This window comes from Gobio gobio (assembly GCF_949357685.1).
Source record: "Gobio gobio genome assembly, chromosome: 3".
Classification (NCBI taxonomy): Eukaryota; Metazoa; Chordata; class Actinopteri; order Cypriniformes; family Gobionidae; genus Gobio; species Gobio gobio.
Window position 1 is genome coordinate 13,437,292 of NC_137099.1, and position 21,216 is coordinate 13,458,507.

The window sequence follows — 21,216 nt, forward strand, 5'->3', positions numbered from 1 at the left end:
GAGCTTTAATGGGAGGGATGTTTAGCTCATTCGATGTATGTAAAACACATGCAAAACTGTTCAATAATGCCATGTCGGCTTTAACTAGTCTTTGCCAGGGACAATAAACTTTAGAATAAATGTTCAGATGTTATCAAGAGACTACTTGTTGTTGTTTTTTTATATAATAGTCAGTTGCTTACATATATAAATGTTATTTAAAACTTCCCAAAAGCATAAAGTCAGTGTATTTGCCAAAAAGCTACATTCTGGTTTCCTTTGAATGATTGTTGTAACACTTAAGCAATACTTGTTTGACAATAAATACAACAGTTGTCATGCTTTTGACACTTGATTGTAACACACTATCGTTCAAAGGTTTGGGATCAGAATAAATAATAAAAATAAATGAATGCTTTTATTCAGCAAGGATGTATTAAATTGATCAAAATTGACAGTAAAGACTGACATAGTTACAAAAACATGTCAAATAAATGCAGTTCTTTCTGTTCATCAAAGAATCCTGAAAAAAATTTAATCATTGGTTTCACAAAAATATTAAATTGCATATCATTGATAATTCAAAATGTATCTTAAGCAGCAAATCATCATATTAGAATGATTTCTGAAGGATCATGTGACACTGAAGACAGGAGTGATGATGCTGAAAATTCACATCTGCCATCACAGGAATAAATTACATTTTACAATATATTACATTATATAACAGATATTTTAAATGTGAATAATATTTCACAATATTCAGTTTTTACTGTATTTTTAGTAAACGTTATCTAAAGCAACACACAACAGGGAGAATGTTGGCGTACTTCTTAGCGCTCCCCTTCCTGTCATTTCTACATGGGATTGATGTAGTAGCAGAAGCACAACCATTGGTTACTTCTACCGTGTTTGCTATTGGGTAAAAAGTGAAAGCACATGTCTGTTAATGAGATCAAGGAAGCGCTACGAGTGTGCAATGTTTGTTGCTAAACCTGACTAAACCGTGTCCTTTAAGCTGCTTATAGTAAAGTACAGCAAATATATCTTGAGTCGTGTGTGTACTTAGAATGAAGAGGTTAGAGCTTGATGTGTTCTTACAGACAGCAATGAGTGGTGGCATGATGCAGATCATCTTTTATTCTGAGTCAGATCAGTGCTTAGTCTTTTTATGACTGCATTTTGAAGAAGAAAAATCCACGTTAAGTCTCAAAAAAGTCTTGCAGTACTACAGCAATAGTGCTAGACCGATAAATCAAAATAAGCTGTGCATTTCCCAGACGTCAGGTCTGAAGTCTCAATGTCAATGTGAATGTAAAAATTAAATATTCCATTTTAGAGATACTCTGTAAAATAAATTTTCCAATTATATGTACATCTAATTTTCTGCCATTAAACTAAGCAATAAAATGTTCTGCATGTACCGAAGGCAACCAGCTCTTTAGTCGTTGGGATCAACATCAGCCATTGCAGGACCCATATTGGTCAACCACAACTCAAAACTACAATGTTTGCTGTTACAGTCAACAGTATTACTGTAGTATCTCATCTGTTAAATGCTCTTCTGGCTGATTTTGTCCGTTCTTCCCAGGACAGTAGCTCCTGCAGCGGTCTCCACTCCTCGCAACCATTCAGAACATTTCAGTAGGACGTTCTGATCCACACTCTGTTCTTGGTCTTCCTCATATTCCACGTCATCGTATCGGTGATGGTCATTCAGAAGAGAGATCTTCACCAGTGGGATGTTGGATCGAGACTTGGCAGGTGGACGGCCTTTCTGGTGCGGTGCCGTTGTGGTGCCACGGAGCTGCTTCTCGCGGCTACGTTTCTGCAGGAGTAAGGTGGCCTCAGGGGTCAGTTTGAGAGAGAAGTTAGATTTGCAATTTAATCCATGGCTTGATCCAGAGGAGGCCTGCGGACTACAAGAGTCTGTTGGGATGCTTGTTGCTGAAACGCTAGCAGGAAGCATCTTGCTAGAGGAGGTTGATGCCAAATTGGTTGCAGAGGTACTAATGTCAGAAGTACTTTTAGAAGAAGTTGGGCTGGAGGAACTTGAAGGATCAGCGGGTCTTGAAGTCCTAATCCTGGCGCTTTTACCCTCCATCCTCATGCCGGAAGTGGCTTGACTGATGGGCAACTTGCTTTTGTGCGGCGAGGCCTTCTTGCTCAACTTCTTGAGCCGCTCCTTCACAGGACTTTTCTCCTCCACAGTCTTGATCGGAATGACCGGCGACGGGCCTGAAAGTTTCTCTTTGCCCGAGTGGGGAAGACTCCTAGGTCTGGTCACAGGCGGGAAAGGCATCTTCACCAGGTAGAGCAGCACGTAGGACAAGAATTCGGTCTTTGTGGTGTAATGCGACAGAAACGGGATGTGATCTTTCTCATGATCAGGACTACCAGTTGTTTCCAAAGCCCCCAACATCCACTTTTTCTTCAGACGCAGCCACTGTGGAAATAGCATGCAGGAATGGCTTGGCTCTTTATAGGGTGTTGGGAAAGGGGTTTGGCTAAGGCAATGAGTGAATCCTTTGCGTAGGTAAGCCTAACACGTGTGGCTTAGGGTTGCATAACGTAACGAGATGTAAACATTGAATGCGGTAGTTGCACTCTAGCTAAACTGGGATTGTAGAGGTGGTAATGCATATGAAAATAGATTTTTCACAAAGCATCCTTTTCACTTAACAGTCAGTCACATTGGTTAAACCTAACTTGGCAGCTTTCATAAAAATTGTAGTTCTAAATACATAATACTGTAATAAAGGTTATGTAGTGTTGTTTGTATGTTGTAATTTAAGATTGAAAAGACTTGACTGGTTTATACTACTGTAGTTCCAAGTGCTCATCAAGCGTTAGTATGTGTATCTGATCCACACGTGTCTAAGCGTTTCCCAATTAAAGGATCTTAGGGTTTACTGAACCTAATCTCTTTAAGAGACAACGTAATCTCTCTCGCACCTAGTCTGTAACTTTCGATTTACTACTTGGCACCAGGTAAAGATTCGTCATCGCGGACATTACAACCAGAGTATAATTGTAAGCAGATGGCCATTCCTGAGGTGAGGCCAAAACATGTCATAACACACAAACCACTGTCAGGGTGCAGAGTCATTAGTAGGCAGTCAATTCATTGGCCTGGGTGGTATATCGCAGAACCTAATTTTACCAAGAGCAAACTGTTCCTGGTTCAATATATTTGTTGATGCTGGAACACATTCCAATCAACCAAATAAGATTTGAGGGACAAGTTTACAGTGTATGTCAAGTTTAAGGTTAGGTACTTCTACTTCAGTGTGTTATTCACTTCAATCTTTTCCCTCTGGTTTTAGGGATAAGTTATGGGTAGAGTTAGATTTAGGGGTAGGGATATGGTCGGGATAAAATTTTCGAACAGGAATGTTGTTCTAGGATCAACAAAATATGTTGACCCAGGAGCGCGTCTAACTCGTGAAATCAGGGCGTGATTATATTTTGGTCACTATTCTTGTTATATTTTAGGAATTCTGAACCGATTTTGCTGTAAATATTCATTGCTGAGTTTAGAACTGTTGGTAGATACTGTATTTATAGCACTAGGTGCTAAAAGCAGGGCTCGACATTAACGCTTGTCTGGGACAAGTGGATTTTTTGAAGGGGCAAGTGAACGAGAATTTCCGACCGGACAAGTATCCTGATTAAAACGTCAAAAAATAAAAAAAAATTAGTACGGAATCACCAAAATGCAAGAATAATTCTGCATTAATTTAGTGTAAGTGGCGATCGATAGTTGATAATAATATATAATGTATAATGAACTGATGGTAACAAGCTTGCGCTGTTGAGGCTCGCACCTCTCGAGGAGAAATCACAACAAATAAGCGCCGCTCACACAGAGAGACTCAGTTAACATACACTGTTAAAATTACAAATTGTGGAGTTTTTATATTTATAAGATATGATAGCCTACAGTTAAGCAACATCACAGAACCAAGAGTGTTGTTTCCTGAATACCATCACGACTGAAAATGACACGGATTTCGTATGACAGTTCCATAAACAATTAATTAACATTAAGTCACTTACATTTTAGATGCAATATTGATGTTGATATTGTTTTTGTTCGATTTCAGCAGCGAAAATAGTTCTAAACAAAGATCACAGCAACAGTGTTACTGAATGATTCAGCGTTTTGAATGAATGACTCAATGACTCACTCATTAAGACGGTCACATGCTGCCACCTACTGGTGGTTTAGTTTCATCTTTCCAACATTTCTTATTTGTATATTCAAACATATTTAAAACAAACTCATAACATTAGACAAAAGAGAACTGGAGCGCTGCTGGAATCCCTTGTATCCTCTGGTGCTCTTGGAAGGGTTAAATGTTGAAAAAGAATTTGGAAAAAAAATCCAAGTCAAGGCACTCAATAGGATGCAAAAGTAAAAAGCCTTTATTAGTTGGGCTAAAACATTAAAGGTCCTGTTCTTCGTGATCCAATTTTTCAAACTTTAGTTAGTGTGTAATGTTGCTGTTAGAGCATAAATAATACCTGTACAATTATAAAGCTCAAAGTTCAATGCCAAGCGAGATATTTTATTTAACAGAAGTTCCCTTTCAAAGCCTACAGCGAACGGCCGGTGTCCTGACATTTCATCCTACCCGTCAGATTGTCCTACCAAGGCTTACTGCGCATGCCCACATCAATATTTTTTGTTTTGTTTTTTTTATATTTACATTTTAAGGGTAGGTTTAGGGTAGGGATAGGGGTAGGTGTGGATATTAATGGATATTAATAAAGCAAATCACATTAATATGATTCTTGTAGCACAATCTGATAGGTAGCATTTTACATCCATATTTAATATTTATTTATTTAAAATATTTACATAGTTTTAAGGGCAGGTTCAGGGTAGGGGTAGGTATGGATATTAATAAAGCCTCAAATCAGATGAATATGATGCTGGTAGCACAATCTGATAGGCAGCATTTTTTGCTGTCGAATTGTGCTACCTACTGTTTTAATGGGAGGTAGCAAAATCTGACAAGGTAGGACAAATCGACAGAACACCGGTTGGGACTACATCCCTGTACATCCTGCTTTAATTACGTCAGTAGAGCAGTTTGTCGACTAACCTCCGCCCACAAGAGTACGCAAAAAAGGGGGCGTGGTCTTGTTGCTCCCGCGTGGATAAGAGGAAGTGTTGCGTTCGGTTGCGTTTGTATAGTTTGTTTGTCGCCATGTCGTCGAGACGCTATTATTTTCATCCCGGAGTCAAGTCACCTTTGTTTGGCTTTCCTAGGGACGCTGTACTTAGAGATCATTGAGCGCATGCATCCCCGTTATGGTGAGAGGCGTGACCTTTCCGGTAACGTGCGCTAAGCTGCTGTCGAATCACAACACGGTAACCGCTGGCACAATCAGAACTCGTTACGTATTTCTGAAGGAGGGACTTCATAGAACAGGGAAATCTTTCAAGCCGTTCTGTTTCATTCCTCCTGACCGCCAGAGGCGGTGCTAAGCACTAGTGGATAATCGCTGCGCCAGCTCGATAGGTCGAGAAAATTATAACAACAAAGTCACGTCATGACGCAGCCCGAGACGCGAGGATATAATCCCCAGCAGCTCGGTGCCCAGCCTCTTTCGCTTTCTCGCTTATGATAGGTCATTATTTCGCGCTGTCCTGTACAGTTTACTTGAGTTGCGAGGATTCGCCCTCCTAAACTGTGACAGCACGCTCAACGCTATCTTCGGGACGGATATCTCGGATTCCATTTCTACGTGAGTGCATACTATTATATTTTATTGTTGTGTCGGCGATACCCTGTGCTTCACGGTACTACCGGTGGCTGGTTTCGACCACGCTTTGGTAGCGTTTTCACCGCAAACCTATATATTATTATTTTATATTTTACTATCTTGGACGTTATAATCTTCCGGTTCTATCCGAAGATTTGAGGGACGTCTGACCTCCGGAGTGGGTGTTATTACAGTTCTGAGTGCCTACGGTGCTACCGAGGACGCGTTATTGACGGAGTCATGGATCATAGCCCTCTCATCCCCGTTTCAAGCTGCAGATTGTGTCCGAATTCGATGCTTCCCGACGACGGACATGATGTATGCCCATCTTGCTTAGGGATTCAACATTTGAAGGAGGCTCTAACTGATCCGTGTTTGCATTGTAGTATGCTACCACTGTCAGAAAGACAGCTTCGCTTGGCTGAATTAGACACTAACTCACCTGTTAGTCTTGCGCAACAGCTGCGACGCGCTCCACCGAGTAAGAAGAAATCTTCACGACAGACGGAAACTTCAGAACATATGTTATCGAAGACTGTGGCTACTCTCTCTTCAGAAATGATGGAGATGAAACGTCTTCTTCAGTCTCTTCAACCCCCAACGCTAACCACCCATACTGGGAACACACCAGTGGATGAGAGTGATTTCCAACCCTCAAACGATATGGATATGGATTTGGACGCTCTCTCCATGAGCGCGTCTAATTCACATTTTCTCGATGCAGAGTTGGCGGAACCTGCCACGCAACCCACCCTCCCACATGATGTTTTTTCCAACCTGTCAGCTACAGGTGGTTCGAGTGGTGGGTCTGTACATTCATCGGGCGCAGGCCCATCTTCTCCAGATGATATTTTATCTATTCTGCAGATGGCTGTGGCTCGTTTGGGTCTTGACGAATCACCTGTGCAGCCCGTTCAAGCCAATGTGTTTTTCAGACAAGCTGCTGGTAGTAATGTGTTTGCAATGCCACCATGCAAGGACTTTGTGACAGAATTCTCCAGTGCACTTACAAGTCCTAACGTACCTAGAAGAAGATCAAAGACAGCCCGCACACTGGCCTCAATGGCCGAAGCTGACTCCATTGGTGTAGGACGGGCACCTGAAATTGAACAGCCAGTAGCAGCACTGGTGGTATCACCGGATGAGGCTTTAAGAGGCAATGTACGCTGCCCAAGCGTGCAGTGTGGACGTACTGACTCTTTCCTAAAGAAGGCATAGGAGTCTGTAGCATATATAACGAGGGCTGAGAATACTATCTGCCAGCTGCTTCTTGCCTGTAATAATACGTTGGAGTCCGCGAGCGTGGATGCTTCCATTCCTCGGTTCTTACAGACGGCTCTGCTGACTATGGGTCATGTGACGCGGGAACTTGGTACACTTTCATCGACCCTTCTAACAGCCAGGCGCCAGGTATGGCTTGCCCAGGCAAGGTTATCTGAAGATTGTAAAAAGACGCTGAGAGAACTGCCAATTGTACCGGGACACCTTTTCGGCCCCAATGTTTCTGAGGTATTGGAGAAGAGAATGAAGTTGTCAGAAGCAACACGACAACTAACTCAAGTACCACGGGCACCACCGTTTAGGATGCCATTGGCTCCGGCTCACCCATGCTACCACGGCTCAGAGCAACGAGTGCGTCAACACAATGTTCATCAGTTTCAAGCACCACAGCGTCATAGAGAGACTGAACCGGCTCAGGGACCCCGCCCTTTTCACCATCACCGTCAGGGGGGGCCACGTCAGCGCCCCCCCACAGGTCCTAAAACCAGAGGCCAAAAATACTGAAGCTATGGGGCCGGCAATCGGTCGTTTTACAGTGCAACACCTAGATTACTGGGAAAATTCAGTGTCCGACCCCTGGGTTCTGGCAACCTTGAACAGGGGATACACTCTGCAGTTCCGACGCCGGCCTCCCAAGTTTTCAGGAATCCTTCGGACAGTTGTCAAAGATACAAACAGTTCAAAGGCCCTTTCCTTAGAAATTCATTCACTGTTGCTGAAAGGAGCCATAGAAAAAGTTCCTCCCCTCAGTCAGAGGGACGGGTTTTACTCCATGTACTTCCTTGTTCCAAAAAAGGACGACAGTTTTCGGCCAGTTCTGGATCTGAGACGCCTAAATGTGTTTTTAAAGTCTCTTCCTTTCCGAATGTTACGCACGGTCGATGTTCTTCGATCTGTGACGAAAGGAGACTGGTTTGTGAGCGTGGATTTGAGGGATGCTTACTTCCATGTTCCCATTGCTCCCCACCACAGGAAGTTCCTAAGATTCAGTTTTCAGGATCAAGCCTATCAATTCAGAGTCCTACCATTCGGTCTATCTCTTGCTCCTCGCGTTTTCACAAGATGCATGAGTGCAGCCCTGTCTCCCCTTTGGTCCAAGGGCATGAGGATTCTGCCCTATTTAAACGATTGGCTGCTTTGTGCCCCAACAAAACAACATGCTATTCGCAACACCAAGGTTGTGCTGGAGCATATTCAGAGGCTGGGTCTAACTGTGAACGACACAAAGAGTCATCTGGTCCCAGAGCAAACCCTAACCTTCATAGGTATAACACTCAACTCCATCACAATGTCTGCCACATTGTCCCAAGCTCGGACGGACAAGATTTGTCAGCTACTGACTCGTTTCCGTCTGGGAACAAAAGTTTCTTATGGTGTCCTTCTGCAACTAATGGGGATGTTAGCTGCCGCCACATCCGTGATTCCCTTGGGCTTGCTTCACCTCAGGCCCCTTCAGAGGTGGAGCAACAGCTTGGGGTTGGACTCAGCAAGACACCGTCATCGCATGATTTCCGTTTCTCCTGCTTGTACCCGTGCACTGAGACCCTGGAAACGAGTGACGTTTCTGAGAGCCGGAGTGCCTCTAGGGGTGGTGCCCTCCCATCGAGAAGTGATCACGACCGATGCTTCTCTAACAGGATGGGGGGCAACTTGGAGTCAGAGGGGAATCAGGGGTCACTGGTCACCAAGGGAAGCCTTAGAACATATCAACATCTTGGAACTGAAGGCAGTGTACTTAGCTCTACTACACTTTTCTTACCAAATCTGGTGGGTCGTCACGTGGTTGTCCGTTCCGACAACACGTCAACGGTTTTTCACTTGAACCATCAGGGCGGCACCAGGTCACTTGCGTCTCTACAGCTAATTCGCAAGATCCTTACATGGTCTCAGGGCCGGCTAGCTTCGTTAAGGGCAGTTCATCTCCCAGGATCAGACAGTCAAGTGGCGGATGCTCTGTCCAGGGATCTACTGCTCCCGGGGGAATGGAGACTTCACCCGGACGTGGTGCAGTTGATTTGGCAGCGGTTTGGCAAGGCGGAGGTCGACCTGTTTGCATCAGAACTGACCACTCATTGCCGCTGGTGGTTCGCGAGAGCCGAGAAGTCCAGCCCATTGGGTCAGGATGCATTAGCCCACGAGTGGCCGAGCTGCCTTTTGTATGCGTTTCCCCCTTTTCCACTTCTGTGGGAAACACTGCACCGAATATACCTATGCAAGCACAGGGTGCTGTTGGTGGCACCTCGATGGCCAGCCAGGCCATGGTTTCCCCTCCTTCTGAGTCTACTACAGGGCGAGCCGTGGCAGCTTCCCATCAGAAGGGACCTCCTTTCTCAGATGCACGGCCGTGTTTGGCACCCAGACCCGTTTCGCCTTCAGCTCTGGGTCTGGCCGTTAGGCCTAGTTCACAGTTAATGGCTTGTGAACCAGCAGTAGTGAACACCATCAGCAACGCTAGGGCTCCTTCAACACGACAGATTTATGCTGCTCGTTGGAGGATCTTTTCTTCTTGGTGTGGGGATCAAGGAATTGACCCAGTTCACTGTACTGTGCCAAAAATTTTGAGTTTCTTGCAGCATCTGTTAGATGACAACAAGGCGGCCTCCACTTTAAAAGTTTATGTTGCTGCCATATCTGTTTATCACGACCCAGTTGATGGTGCTTCATTGGGGTCTCATAACCTTGTTTGCAGTTTTTTGAAGGGAGCGAGGCGTTTAAAACCTGTTCGTTCTACTCCCTTTCCGGTCTGGGACTTACCGCTTGTTCTAGAGTCCCTTTGTTCACCACCATTTGAACCACTGGCTGTTGCGGATATTAAGTGGTTGTCATTAAAAATTTCATTTTTGTTGGCCGTTGCTTCCACTAAACGTGTTGGTGAGCTTCATGCTCTATCAGTGAGTGAACTGTGCTTACGCTGGTTGCCAGAGGATTCCGGGGCCATTCTTCGACCCAATCCAGCTTTTCTCCCTAAAGTTTTGTTACCACAATTTGTGAATCAGTCTATTCATCTGGCTGCTTTTCAACCGCCTTCCACTCACTCATGAACAGATGGGGGAAGGTCTCATCTTCTGTGTCCTGTACGAGCTTTAAAGTGCTATGTTAATTCTACCGCTTCTTTCAGACAGACGGATCAGTTGTTTGTTTGTTACGGTGAAGTACGCAAGGGTGCGCCTTTGTCCAAACAGAGACTATCACGCTGGATTGTTGAAACGATAAAGTCGGCGTATAGCAAATCTCATCAGCCCTTACCAGCAGGAGTTACTTGTCACTCCACTAGGGCAGTCTCGTCGTCTTGGGCTGCTTTTCGGGGAGTTTCCTTGGCAGATGTATGCGAGGCTGCTACCTGGTCTTCTCCATGTACCTTTGCAAGGTTCTACAAGGTTAATGTTGCTGCTTCCCATGATGTGAGCTCTGCAGTCCTTCTGGAGCAACCCTGATGTTGCAGGTGGGTGGCATTCCTCATGACTGTGTTGATATGTGTCATCCACTAGTGCTTAGCACCGCCTCTGGCGGTCAGGAGGAATGAAACAGAACACTAGTTACGTATGTAACTGTGGTTCTGTGAATTCTGGATGACCGCCAGAGTTCCTTGTCATTCGGAATGCGCGAGAAAGCATTCCGAGGCTGGGCACCGAGCTGCTGGGGATTATATCCTCGCGTCTCGGTCTGCGTCATGACGTGACTTTGTTGTTATAATTTTCACGACCTATCGAGCTGGCGCAGCGATTATCCACTAGTGCTTAGCACCGCCTCCGGCGGTCATCCGGAATTCACAGAACCACAGTTACATACGTAACTAGCGTTTTGAGGACAGTGAAAACAGCAGTATACAGATAAGTAAATTGTGTGAAAAATACTGTGTTTTTTTACACGCGAAACATGAACACGTTATATTGCACACTGTAAACACAATCAAAGCTTCAAAAAAACACGAAAAACGGGACCTTTAAAACACCAACGCGTATCGGCCTACTTGGATTTTTTTTCCAAATTCTTTTTAAACTCATAACATTATTTAAAACAGTTGTACTTTTTTTTGTTGTAAATTATTTAATTTGATTGATAACAGCCCTATAGTGTCTTATTCTAATTTAATTTCTAGATCAAATAAAAAAAAAATTAAATGAAAGCTGAAGCATAGCGTATATTTAATAAGATTATGGAAAAAAATGCCCTTCATAAAAGGTAAAAATATCACAAATATGCAGATTTAAATATGTAAAAGCTGATTGAACACTGGTGAGAATATTGCTTCAGAATAAATTATATTTACAACACAAACACACAAAAAATTGTGACATTTGCTTTATGTCGAGCCCTGCTAAAAGGTTCTTTCTACATTGTTGACTATGGCAGGGGTTTTCAAACTTTATGATACCAAGGACCCCCAAATATGATGAATCTTTTATGAGGGACCCCCTTCCTAAAATCTATCTATATATTTTTATGTATGAAATGTTTTTTTAACTATTAGATAAATAGCAAGTGTGACATAACTACAACAAAATGTTTCCAAACTTAAATTGGCTATACTTAATGTTGGATGTATAAACCTGAAGAAGAACATTTTTAATAAAAAATTATTTTAATAAGCAACTTTCACAATAAACATATGTTAGCAGCTTACGTCCTGCGTTAAGAACCCCATTGAGCAAGATAAAGGGGACTGTAGTGAGAAAAACTCACCAGAAAGATACAAAGTCAACATATACAATTCTGTAAAGTATGTATACGGCAAGAAAGGAGAGAAACATTTAGAAATGAAACAGTTAGAATGTTTGGTTGACTTTATACATTTTTGCTTTGTCTTTTCTGGGGACCCCTTAGGACCTTCTGGGGGACCCCAGTTTGAAACCCCCTGGACTATGGAGTAATGTGAATGAATTGCAAATATTTGCTTATATAATATATATTTTGCTAATTGCAGATAGCCGAAGGTGTTTTAAAAGTGAAATGGACTTATTGTTTCATGTCTGCACCCTTTGACAACATAGGTCAAGAAAGTAACTGAAATGTTTTAGATTGTGCATGTTCTTGTGGTTCCATCAGTCTTGAGTCTGTGCCTTAACATCAATGTCACAGTTTTCATTCGAGTGCCATTTTATTAAGCATATTCATCATCATTTCCAGTATTATCCCACACAAAAAAATGGTCTCTTACAGTTTAGTTTGTGTATTTTAGTGTGCCTGGAACGTTGTATTGACCACTCATGATCCTTGACTGGAATCCTTATCTGCTTACGTTATACCTGGATTTTCTGTGTGAAAACATATAGGTCTCAGAGACCTTCAAGTTGTTTTTAATGCTGGCAAGAGGTTGCAGTGCTCAGTTTAGGAAATAGGCAGTGCTTTGAAATAGGCTCCCTCTAGTGGAAATGAAGGTTATGTGTAAATTGTCATAATCATATTTCGCCACATTGGTATACAGCAATACTTGTTACACTCAAGACGATTAATCAGCCATGTACAGAGCACATTAACTGAAAAAAATTAAATTAAAATTTCAAACAAATGAATAAGCAATTACAGTTCTAACAATTACAGTTCTTCTTTCACTGAAGCCTTCTGTTCATTGAGATATTTCTTCCTCAGTTCCATCTCCTGCAGCATAAACACAAGCACAGTATGGTGAGTGGACACAATAAACAATCCATTTCTATTAACGTGAGAAGGAAATATCTTACCTTTGCTTTTTCCTTCTTGGCTTTTTCGATCTCTTTTTTCATAAATGTTACTATAGGCTTCAGCTTCCTTTTGCCAGAATATGGTACTACCTGGCAAATATTTTAGTACAATTATTACAAAATACTAATAAATAATGGACAGTACTCCTATAGAACACAATAAAATCACAACCCATTTCTTTAGCACAGAGGAAAAACAATGAATATGAGATTTAAAATATTATGCAGAGCATGTGAGAACAGACTGCTTACCCTCTCTACATAAAGAGCAGGACATAATTTGATTGATGGGTATTTTTCTCCTAGATGAATGTCTACATCATTGGCAGTAACGTCAATCTTGGCGACAACAACATCTTCATGTTCACTAAAGTGTTCAGCAAGCTCCTCCCACAATGGAAACAGAGCGCGGCTTTCGCTGCTCCAAGGTGCATCTATTAAGAAAGGTGATTTTACCAATATGCTGTATCTAGAAATGTCAGATACAATCATACTCTTAATTCAGTACTTCTCAACCTGGGGCCTCAAGATGACTTTAATTTTAAATGATTTAAAATACAATAAAATAAGCAAAAACAACAAAAAATCTAAATATGTCTTATTATTTGAATATTTTATAGTAGACATACACCTTTCTAGTTATGTCAAAATATTTTATCGGGTAGAAATTGTGAGAATTTATAACAATGTTGTATTCTCATGCTAAACATGGCCAAAACGAGTTGGAGTATTTCTGTGCCAAATACACTTCTTCAGGATTCGGATATGTATGGGAAAGTTTTTTTTTACAGTATGGCCTTGTATGACGCCATAAAGGGAGGAGTTCCTTGTATGGACAATTCTCCCAGATGAGCGTGTGCGCATCATCAAGAGCAAGAGCACGCCCATCAACAAGCTTTGTTCGGAAGCCGTCGACAGCGCTGTCATTCTGTTTTTAGACCGCAAAATCAACAATGTCTCTAAAGAAGTGTGTTTCTGGTTGTGAGGGAAAGATAACCTTGTTCAGCTTCCCAAATAACCCAGCGTTATGTAAACAGTGGATTTGTTTTTCCGGAGCAGCAACAGAGTTCTGCAAGTGTGTTTGTTTGTTCCTGGTCATGAGTCGAAACGCAGGCGGTGAAAGAAACCGCATCAAATGTCTGTGTTTTGTTGGCAATCGGCGCGTAAGTGCATTTAATGTAAATAACACAAACGTATAGTAAATCGAAAGTTCTCAAGGGATAATGCCATGATGTATTTGATATATCATGATTTAAAAATATTTATGTCCGGTACATTTTTCTCAAGTCCCCGGCCATTGGCAGGTGTGGCAAAAACTTAGTTTTAGACCCTGCATAGATATAGGAGAGTTCCACAATTCTAACATATCAGGTACTTACAGAACAAGACAATGACATTTTTGTCAGGGTTGAAGGCCACTTTTTCAAAGTTCATCCCAACGAGCTCTTTCACAGGCTGTGTGTCCCAGTTTTCAGGAATTGGCTCACTCTGCAGCTTAGGCTATAACACACAAATTAGACTGATTTTTTTTGTTAAATTCTATACATTTTATATTATAGTTATATAAATACTGAATAACATTATCATAATTATATACTAGGGCTGTCAAAAGATGATACATTTTTAACACCTGTGTGATTAATCGCATGCTTATCGTGAAATTAAGCATATATACATTTTTCTTGTTTAACACTTTAAGCAGTTTGAATGAATCGCATGTGTTAACATTGACAGCCCTATTATATGCAGATATTAATTAAATGTAATACATTTATAAAATATAGTATATTCCATATTTATTTAATATAAACAATATTATAATTAATCAAAGTATATTTGTATAATAATTATTATATTAAATTACCACACTAAAAAAAGTTGCTGCCTTATATTTTAAGTACAATCAACTTGGATGTGTAAGTCATTTCAACTTAAATTACATTAAACTGACTTAAAAAAAATTAGTTGAATCTTGTATAACTTTTTAAAAAGTTACTCCACTTTTTTTGAAAATAGGCTCATTTTCCAACTCCCCTAGAGTTAAACAGTTGAGTTTTACCGTTTTTGAATCAATTCAGCCGATCTCTGGGTCTGGCGGTAGCACTTTTAGCATAGTTTAGCATAGATCATTGAATCTGATTAGACCATTAGCATCTCGCTAAGAGTTTTAATATTTTTCCTTTTTTAAACGTGACACTTCTGTAGTTACATCGTGTACTAAGACCGACGGAAAATGAAAAGTTGCGATTTTCTAGGTCGATATGGCTCGGAACTATACTCTTATTCCTGCATAATAATCAAGGAACTTTGTGCAATACCATGGGTGCAGCAGGCGCAATGATATTATGCAGCGCCTGAAAATAGGCTAACTTCCGTCACCATAACCAACGTGACAACCTACTATTTTCAGGCGCTGCGTAATATCATTGCGCTGCTGCACCCATGGTTTGTTGATTATTACACAGGAATGAGACTATAGTTCCTAGCCATATCGGCCTAGAAAATCTCAACTTTTCATTTTCCGTCGGTCTTAGTACACGATGTAACTACAGAAGGGTCATGTTTTAAATTGAAAAAATATTTAAACTCTTTGGTCATTTTTAAACGAGATGCTAACGGTCTAATCAGATTCAATTATCTATGCTAAGCTATGCTAAAATTTCTATCGCCAGATCCGGAGATCGGCTGAATGGATTTGAAAACGGTAAAACTCAACTGTTTAACTCTAGGGGAGTTGGAAAATGAGCCAATTTTTTTTTTTAAAGTGGAGTGTTCCTTTAATTTATTTTTATGAGTTAGCGCAATGTAAAAACATGTTATGACATTGTCGTAACTTATTGATCATATCATTTTTTACAGTGCATGTTGCATTGAAAGTATAGAATGATAAAAATCCACTTGTTTCATTTACCCATGTATACTCACCTTAGCTTTCCCATCCAGGTAACTCAGACAGAACTCTAAAAGAGTGTTTGCGTCAAACTCATCAGATCGCAGCTGGTATTGAACGTTGTCTGACAAATTGACCATACGGACATGGGGCGCTTCTTCTGACCTCACACGGAAGTACTCCATCATACGGCCATTCCGTAGCTCGCTCACATCAATCATTACAAACATAACCTGATGATAGAGTTTTTAAAGTGTGTAACATTACTCTAATACAAAAGCAACCAGACAGACAAAAGAAAGACTTCAGGCAATATCATAATAATAATCTACAGTGTTTCTATGGATGTATTTTTATTTTGTTTTATTTTATTTTGTAGAATACTGGATTGATGAGGTCTAAATGCGAGACAATTGGTATACACTGACCTTCCCTCTGAGTTTTTCCGCAGTGGTTTTAAAAGCATGGTATATCTCTTCAAATCCATCCTGAGTTTTATTAATAAACAGAAGCACATGGTTCAGCACCACTGAGCTCAGGATCTTAGATGCTGTCTGGGAGAAACCCAAAAAGGTTTGTTTATTTTTTTATACATCTATTAAATGTCACAATGCCTGTTTATTATTAAAATAGATAAAGTTACCACGCCATTGTACTCGGTCACAAGTTCCATCTCATAAAGTCTGATAAAATGAACAAGATCTTTTTTCACTGTGCTGTTTTCCACCTCAAATTGCTTGTCAGGTTCAGACTAAAGAAAACGATATACATGGATGAGACACAATTTATGTGCTAAAAAGAAGGCTAAAAAGGAAATGATTTGGGGTAAATGTTACAAGTCAGATTCGAAATTGCGCTGTCCAAAGGAGCTCCGACAGATTCTCACCTTTCTGATGAGGAGAACAGTGTCTCCGCTGATCTCATACTTGCTGAAGATTTCATCATGTCCTGTTACTCCAAAGGGCAGGTCAGCGACGTCATTGGCTGTTTCATAAAACACTTTCACTATGCCTTCTTCAAGATCCTGTAATGTATAAACACAGATGAGCATCGTTAAAAACAGTGGCTAATACAGCAATACAATAAAACATCTTTAGCTATGAATTATAACTCGCAAAACATTTGTTCAGTTTCATTTGGACTGATTCTTTTAAAATAATTGTAAAACATGCGTAAAGATGTTTTAATGCATTCAAACATCTTAAGTTATGGCTGACTCATGGATGAATCCTTCATTTGGACTGATTCTTTTTAAAAGGGACCTATTATGCAAAATGCACTTTTACATGGTTTGAACATAAATGTGTGTATCGGCAGTGTGTACACAACCACACTATAATGGTAAAAATCCACCCACTCCTTTTTTTTAATCCCCATAAATCATAAGCAGTCTCAGAACAAGCTGTTTTCCGTTTCTATGCAAACTAACGTCACATTTGCTTAGGCCCCGCCCACGCCTTCTGACGGACTCTGCCTATTCAGCATAGATCCCGCCCTGAGTGAGCTGTACAGTCGCCATTAATTCAATTAAGAGCAGGGAGTGATTTTCTGTTTTTCTTTTGTTGTTTGATTCATATTAACAGCATATAACATTAGGCACTGTATATTACACTGCTTTCACTTTAATACACAAATCTAATATACACATTTAATGCAATTTCTGTACTCGCTTTTTATGTTCTTTGTTTTTGACATAACCTTGTGTGCATTTGACAATTAATTTAAAGCTGCAGTCCGTAACTTTTTGCACTCTAGTGGTTAATAAACAAAACTGTATGCGTCTTGTGGAAGAACATTGCAGCCGGAGCTACTTCTCTCTGTTTATGTCTATGACGAGTCACGCAGGGACTGTGTTCCTCCGCAGCGGTTCCTACCAGACCGGTCTGAAATAGTCCCAATATAAACACGTATTATAAGTGTACTGAATGATTCAGGGTAAGACAAAAACACGGTTTGGAAAATGGATTTATGTTGTACATTCTCATTATATAATTTTTGTAAATCTTGAACACAAAAAAAGTTCTTTAAAACCCTTCTAGAGTCTTCGGGGTCTTTCCTGACCCCAAAGGACATTTGCTCAAATAAATTTTTTTTCCCCTTTGTCCAAATGGCATGAGACTTTGTACGGTTGTCAACACTCTCTAGATCGACAAATAAAAAAAATAATTGGATTGATATCTGTTTTTATATTCGTGTGACAAAAAAAAAGTCACTCAGGAGACCCCGCTTAGAAAATGGACAAAATTCTTGCTCAAAAACAGAAACAACACAGAACACACATACAGAAATTAAGTGGCACACTTCCACCAATGCATAAAACATCCACAATGCAAAATGATCATGCTCTCACTCACACACACACACACACACACAGGAATACATTTGTTATTGCTATTGCATTTTGATGTTCATGTTATGTATGTTTTTACTCAATATGTAATATAACTGTTCATTTCTGTTAATTTTTGTTCTGTTACAGTTAGTAACTGAAGTGTAGATTAAATTCATAGAATTATAAGAAAATCAAATGTTTGAAATAAATGATAAACTCTAAAGACTCCAACTTTTCTCTTGTTCAGGTTTGATTCTAATCATAATGTAACATCATTGAAAAAAATATTTTTTCAGTAGAAAAAAATGCTAAACTTTGACAAAATTAATTAATCGTGATTTCATAACATTTAGATATGAATCCAACTGAAAAATACTTGTGAAAAGATGTCTTTCAGTCAGTCAAATAGCACATAGCAAATAGTGGAGCTCTGCAGCCATTTACTGGTAAAAGTTTTTTTTTAACTGTATTTTCCAAAAGATCAGCAAAAATCTAACGCTAAACCATGTCAAATTATCCATGTTATCCCCACGAAATTTGGGTCTTTTATAAAGTGAAGTTTACATAAAAAAACAAATTTTGTGTGAAAATATGTTTTTAAGTGTATTTATATAAATTAAAAAATTATTATAAATACTCCAAAAATGGCACAGATGTTGAGTAAAAACATTAATAAACAGAGTAAAATTACATTTGTTCTAAAAAAAAACAATTGTTTTGTTACAAAATTACATTTTGTTGCCTGGGGTCTGTGGAGAACCCAAAGTCCCTTAGCGTACAAGGGTTAAGCACAATAACACGTGAAAGAGAACTTAGTTTAATACTAACGGGATGCGCCGTCTTGTCAAGTTTTGACTGATATGGCTTTAAAACGCATTCAGATAATAACCTTTCATGATGATGAAGAACAGCAATAGAGAGTATAATCAAAACTAAGCTGTTTTAGTTTGTGTTTTAGTATTGCTGTAAAGGCTCCACCCTCTTCTGGAAAGCAGGGTGGGGAGCAGCAGCTCATTTGCATTTAAAGATGCATGCTCGAAAACCAAGTATAGGTCTCTGCAGGATATTAATAGGAGTTACCAGGTCAGTGGGCGAGACCATAAACAGAGGGGCATTTTTCACTTTTCACTCCGATTGGCCCACGTCACAGTGTGGGTACGGTTTAGGGGTGGGGTCAGGTGAAGGGGATCATTTTCATTGCGTGATTTATAAACACCCATCAGTTTGAAAACACCCACAAATTTAGAAATGACCCCATACTCACGAAAACAGCATTTACAAAAAACATAATAAACAGTAGTATTTAGTATTTAACTAAAATATATATTTTTATAGCAAAAACGCATATACTTATAATGCCATATAGGTCTTCTGTGGACACTTCTGAGAGGTGATTAAAATGAATCAGTGAAGCATTTTTCACCGAGAATTACTGGGGAAAATGACAGATTCACTCAAATAAATTCCCAAATTACCTTAAATAATCCAAGCACCACAAGTTCATCTTCACCTATGAACTTTTCCAGTTGTGAGAGATTACTGATGATTTCGGCGCTCGGTCCCTTTGTTCTTTTAAGCCATGTCAGGATGGAGGCGGAGCTCTTGAGATCTGGGGGTGGAGTCACACAACAAACATTGACACAATGATCCTATAACAGGGATGCATCCCCATATTCAAGTTTTGAAAGGTGATTAAATAATGACAGATTTTGTTTTGTTTTTGTCCAACATGTCTGTCAACATAAGCCAACATTACCAGGACAGTACACTGGGTTGTTCTTGTCTCCAGACAGATACAGCCGTAGTGATGGTATTATTGTGACATTAAGGGATGCAGCGAGATCTTTTTCCTTTTTCACATCCACTCCTCCCAACCTTACATCAGACTTTGCTTCCTTTAGCGCAATGGCTGCATCTCTAAACTCCAGGATAGAGCCAAGGGACTGGCCAGAAAGAGGCGCATCTACAGCAGGTAGGAGACAAAGCTGCAACAGTTACTCCTTGTTGCAAATATCCATCATAGAATGTTTTATAGGGGCATTTTGGTGTGGTGGTCCCAGATGTGCCGACTCTAATTTGCTTCTAGTCTGTCTCTATACACTTGTGTGTCTTTATTAGTAAGTAAATAGTCATTCAGCAGATGTTTTCATCCAAAACAACATCATTCTCCTCCACATAAGTGACTGGCTCAAAGGCACAGCGGTGGTAGCTCATGGTTCATTTCTTGTGGAGATCGAACCAAAAACTTTACAATTACCCGCTCTGAGATTCAAACTGAATCATTCATCAGGAGTGGGTTCATTTTAAAAGTCTTTGATATTCATGTTAACATCTGGGATATAACTCGAGCAGTATCAACTGGATCAAATTAAAGGTAGCCTAGCTACTCTTAATGTTTTTACTTCCCGTTGGCGCATTGATTTGTCACCTCATGGAGCTGGATTTATGACAGTGACAGCCAGGGAAGCCATAAAAACACATGCAAGAAGATATACTCACAGAAGTGCACCAATAGCTGGTTGTGTTGTTTAAGAGCTCGTTCGAAATTGTCTTTTGTCAGCACTAGAACGTCTTTGTCCTCGGGGATTGAATTGGAATCACTTTCCGCCAAAGCTGCGCGTAAATACACGCACAAGCTCAGGCACAGAGTAATGCACACCTTCATTCTGCCTCCCTTCAGAAGCTGCAACGGACCCCTTCGACCTTTGAGTGTGTGAGAATGTGTGAAGCTACATTAAAAGGCGTGTGCGTATAGTAATCTTGAATGTATGTGCGATATCAGTGTGTACTTTGGCAATGAACAGTTTACAGCCAATACGAAAAGAGAGATAACATTTTGACGGTGACATCTAGAGAGAACAATAGCTGTTTGTGTTTGTAGTAGGCTAACTCATTCTCAATGGTAGTTATAGGTCTAATATAATACTATCGCAGTAATTTTTCCTCAGTAAGGAGATTGATAGTATTTCTAAACAAGTTTTATTTATTTTTAAATGAGCGGGAAGACATCACATGACCAGTGGAATATTAATGCTGCATCCACGTGCTATAGGAATTAAATAAGAGTGTTCTAGTTAAATGTATGGTTATGTTTTTATGTGGCTATATTTCGACATATGATTTCATTAGGGCACTTTATGAACATTGCACAACTCACACGGTTAAACTCTTGCTACAATTTGCTACAATGCTACAATTTAATCAAGCAATCTTCAAACATCTGTTGCCTGTTGTTTTACAGAGATCACCTCTCATTTGCCTTGATTTGCATAATTTCA

General features: G+C 40.2%; 2 protein-coding genes across 2 annotated transcripts; both read right to left on the reverse strand.

Moving 5' to 3' along the window:
• Positions 1 to 1,531: 1,531 nt before the first annotated feature.
• Positions 1,532 to 2,281, reverse strand: LOC307123446 (proline-rich protein 18; the record flags this gene model as incomplete). Its single annotated transcript, XM_079811979.1, has 1 exon — positions 1,532 to 2,281. One exon carries the CDS (start codon positions 2,279 to 2,281, stop codon positions 1,532 to 1,534), a length of 750 nt encoding a protein of 249 aa, XP_079668105.1.
• Positions 2,282 to 12,570: 10,289 nt separating this feature from the next.
• On the reverse strand, positions 12,571 to 20,603 carry LOC307123447 (protein disulfide-isomerase; the record flags this gene model as incomplete). The annotated part of the gene is made up of 11 exons (XM_079811980.1): positions 12,571 to 12,633; positions 12,717 to 12,806; positions 12,969 to 13,150; positions 14,096 to 14,216; positions 15,642 to 15,839; positions 16,035 to 16,160; positions 16,250 to 16,357; positions 16,493 to 16,630; positions 19,414 to 19,547; positions 19,695 to 19,901; positions 20,438 to 20,603. The coding sequence occupies 11 exons, from the start codon at positions 20,601 to 20,603 to the stop codon at positions 12,571 to 12,573; spliced, it is 1,533 nt and encodes a 510-aa protein (XP_079668106.1).
• Between the last annotated feature and the right edge of the window lie 613 nt (positions 20,604 to 21,216).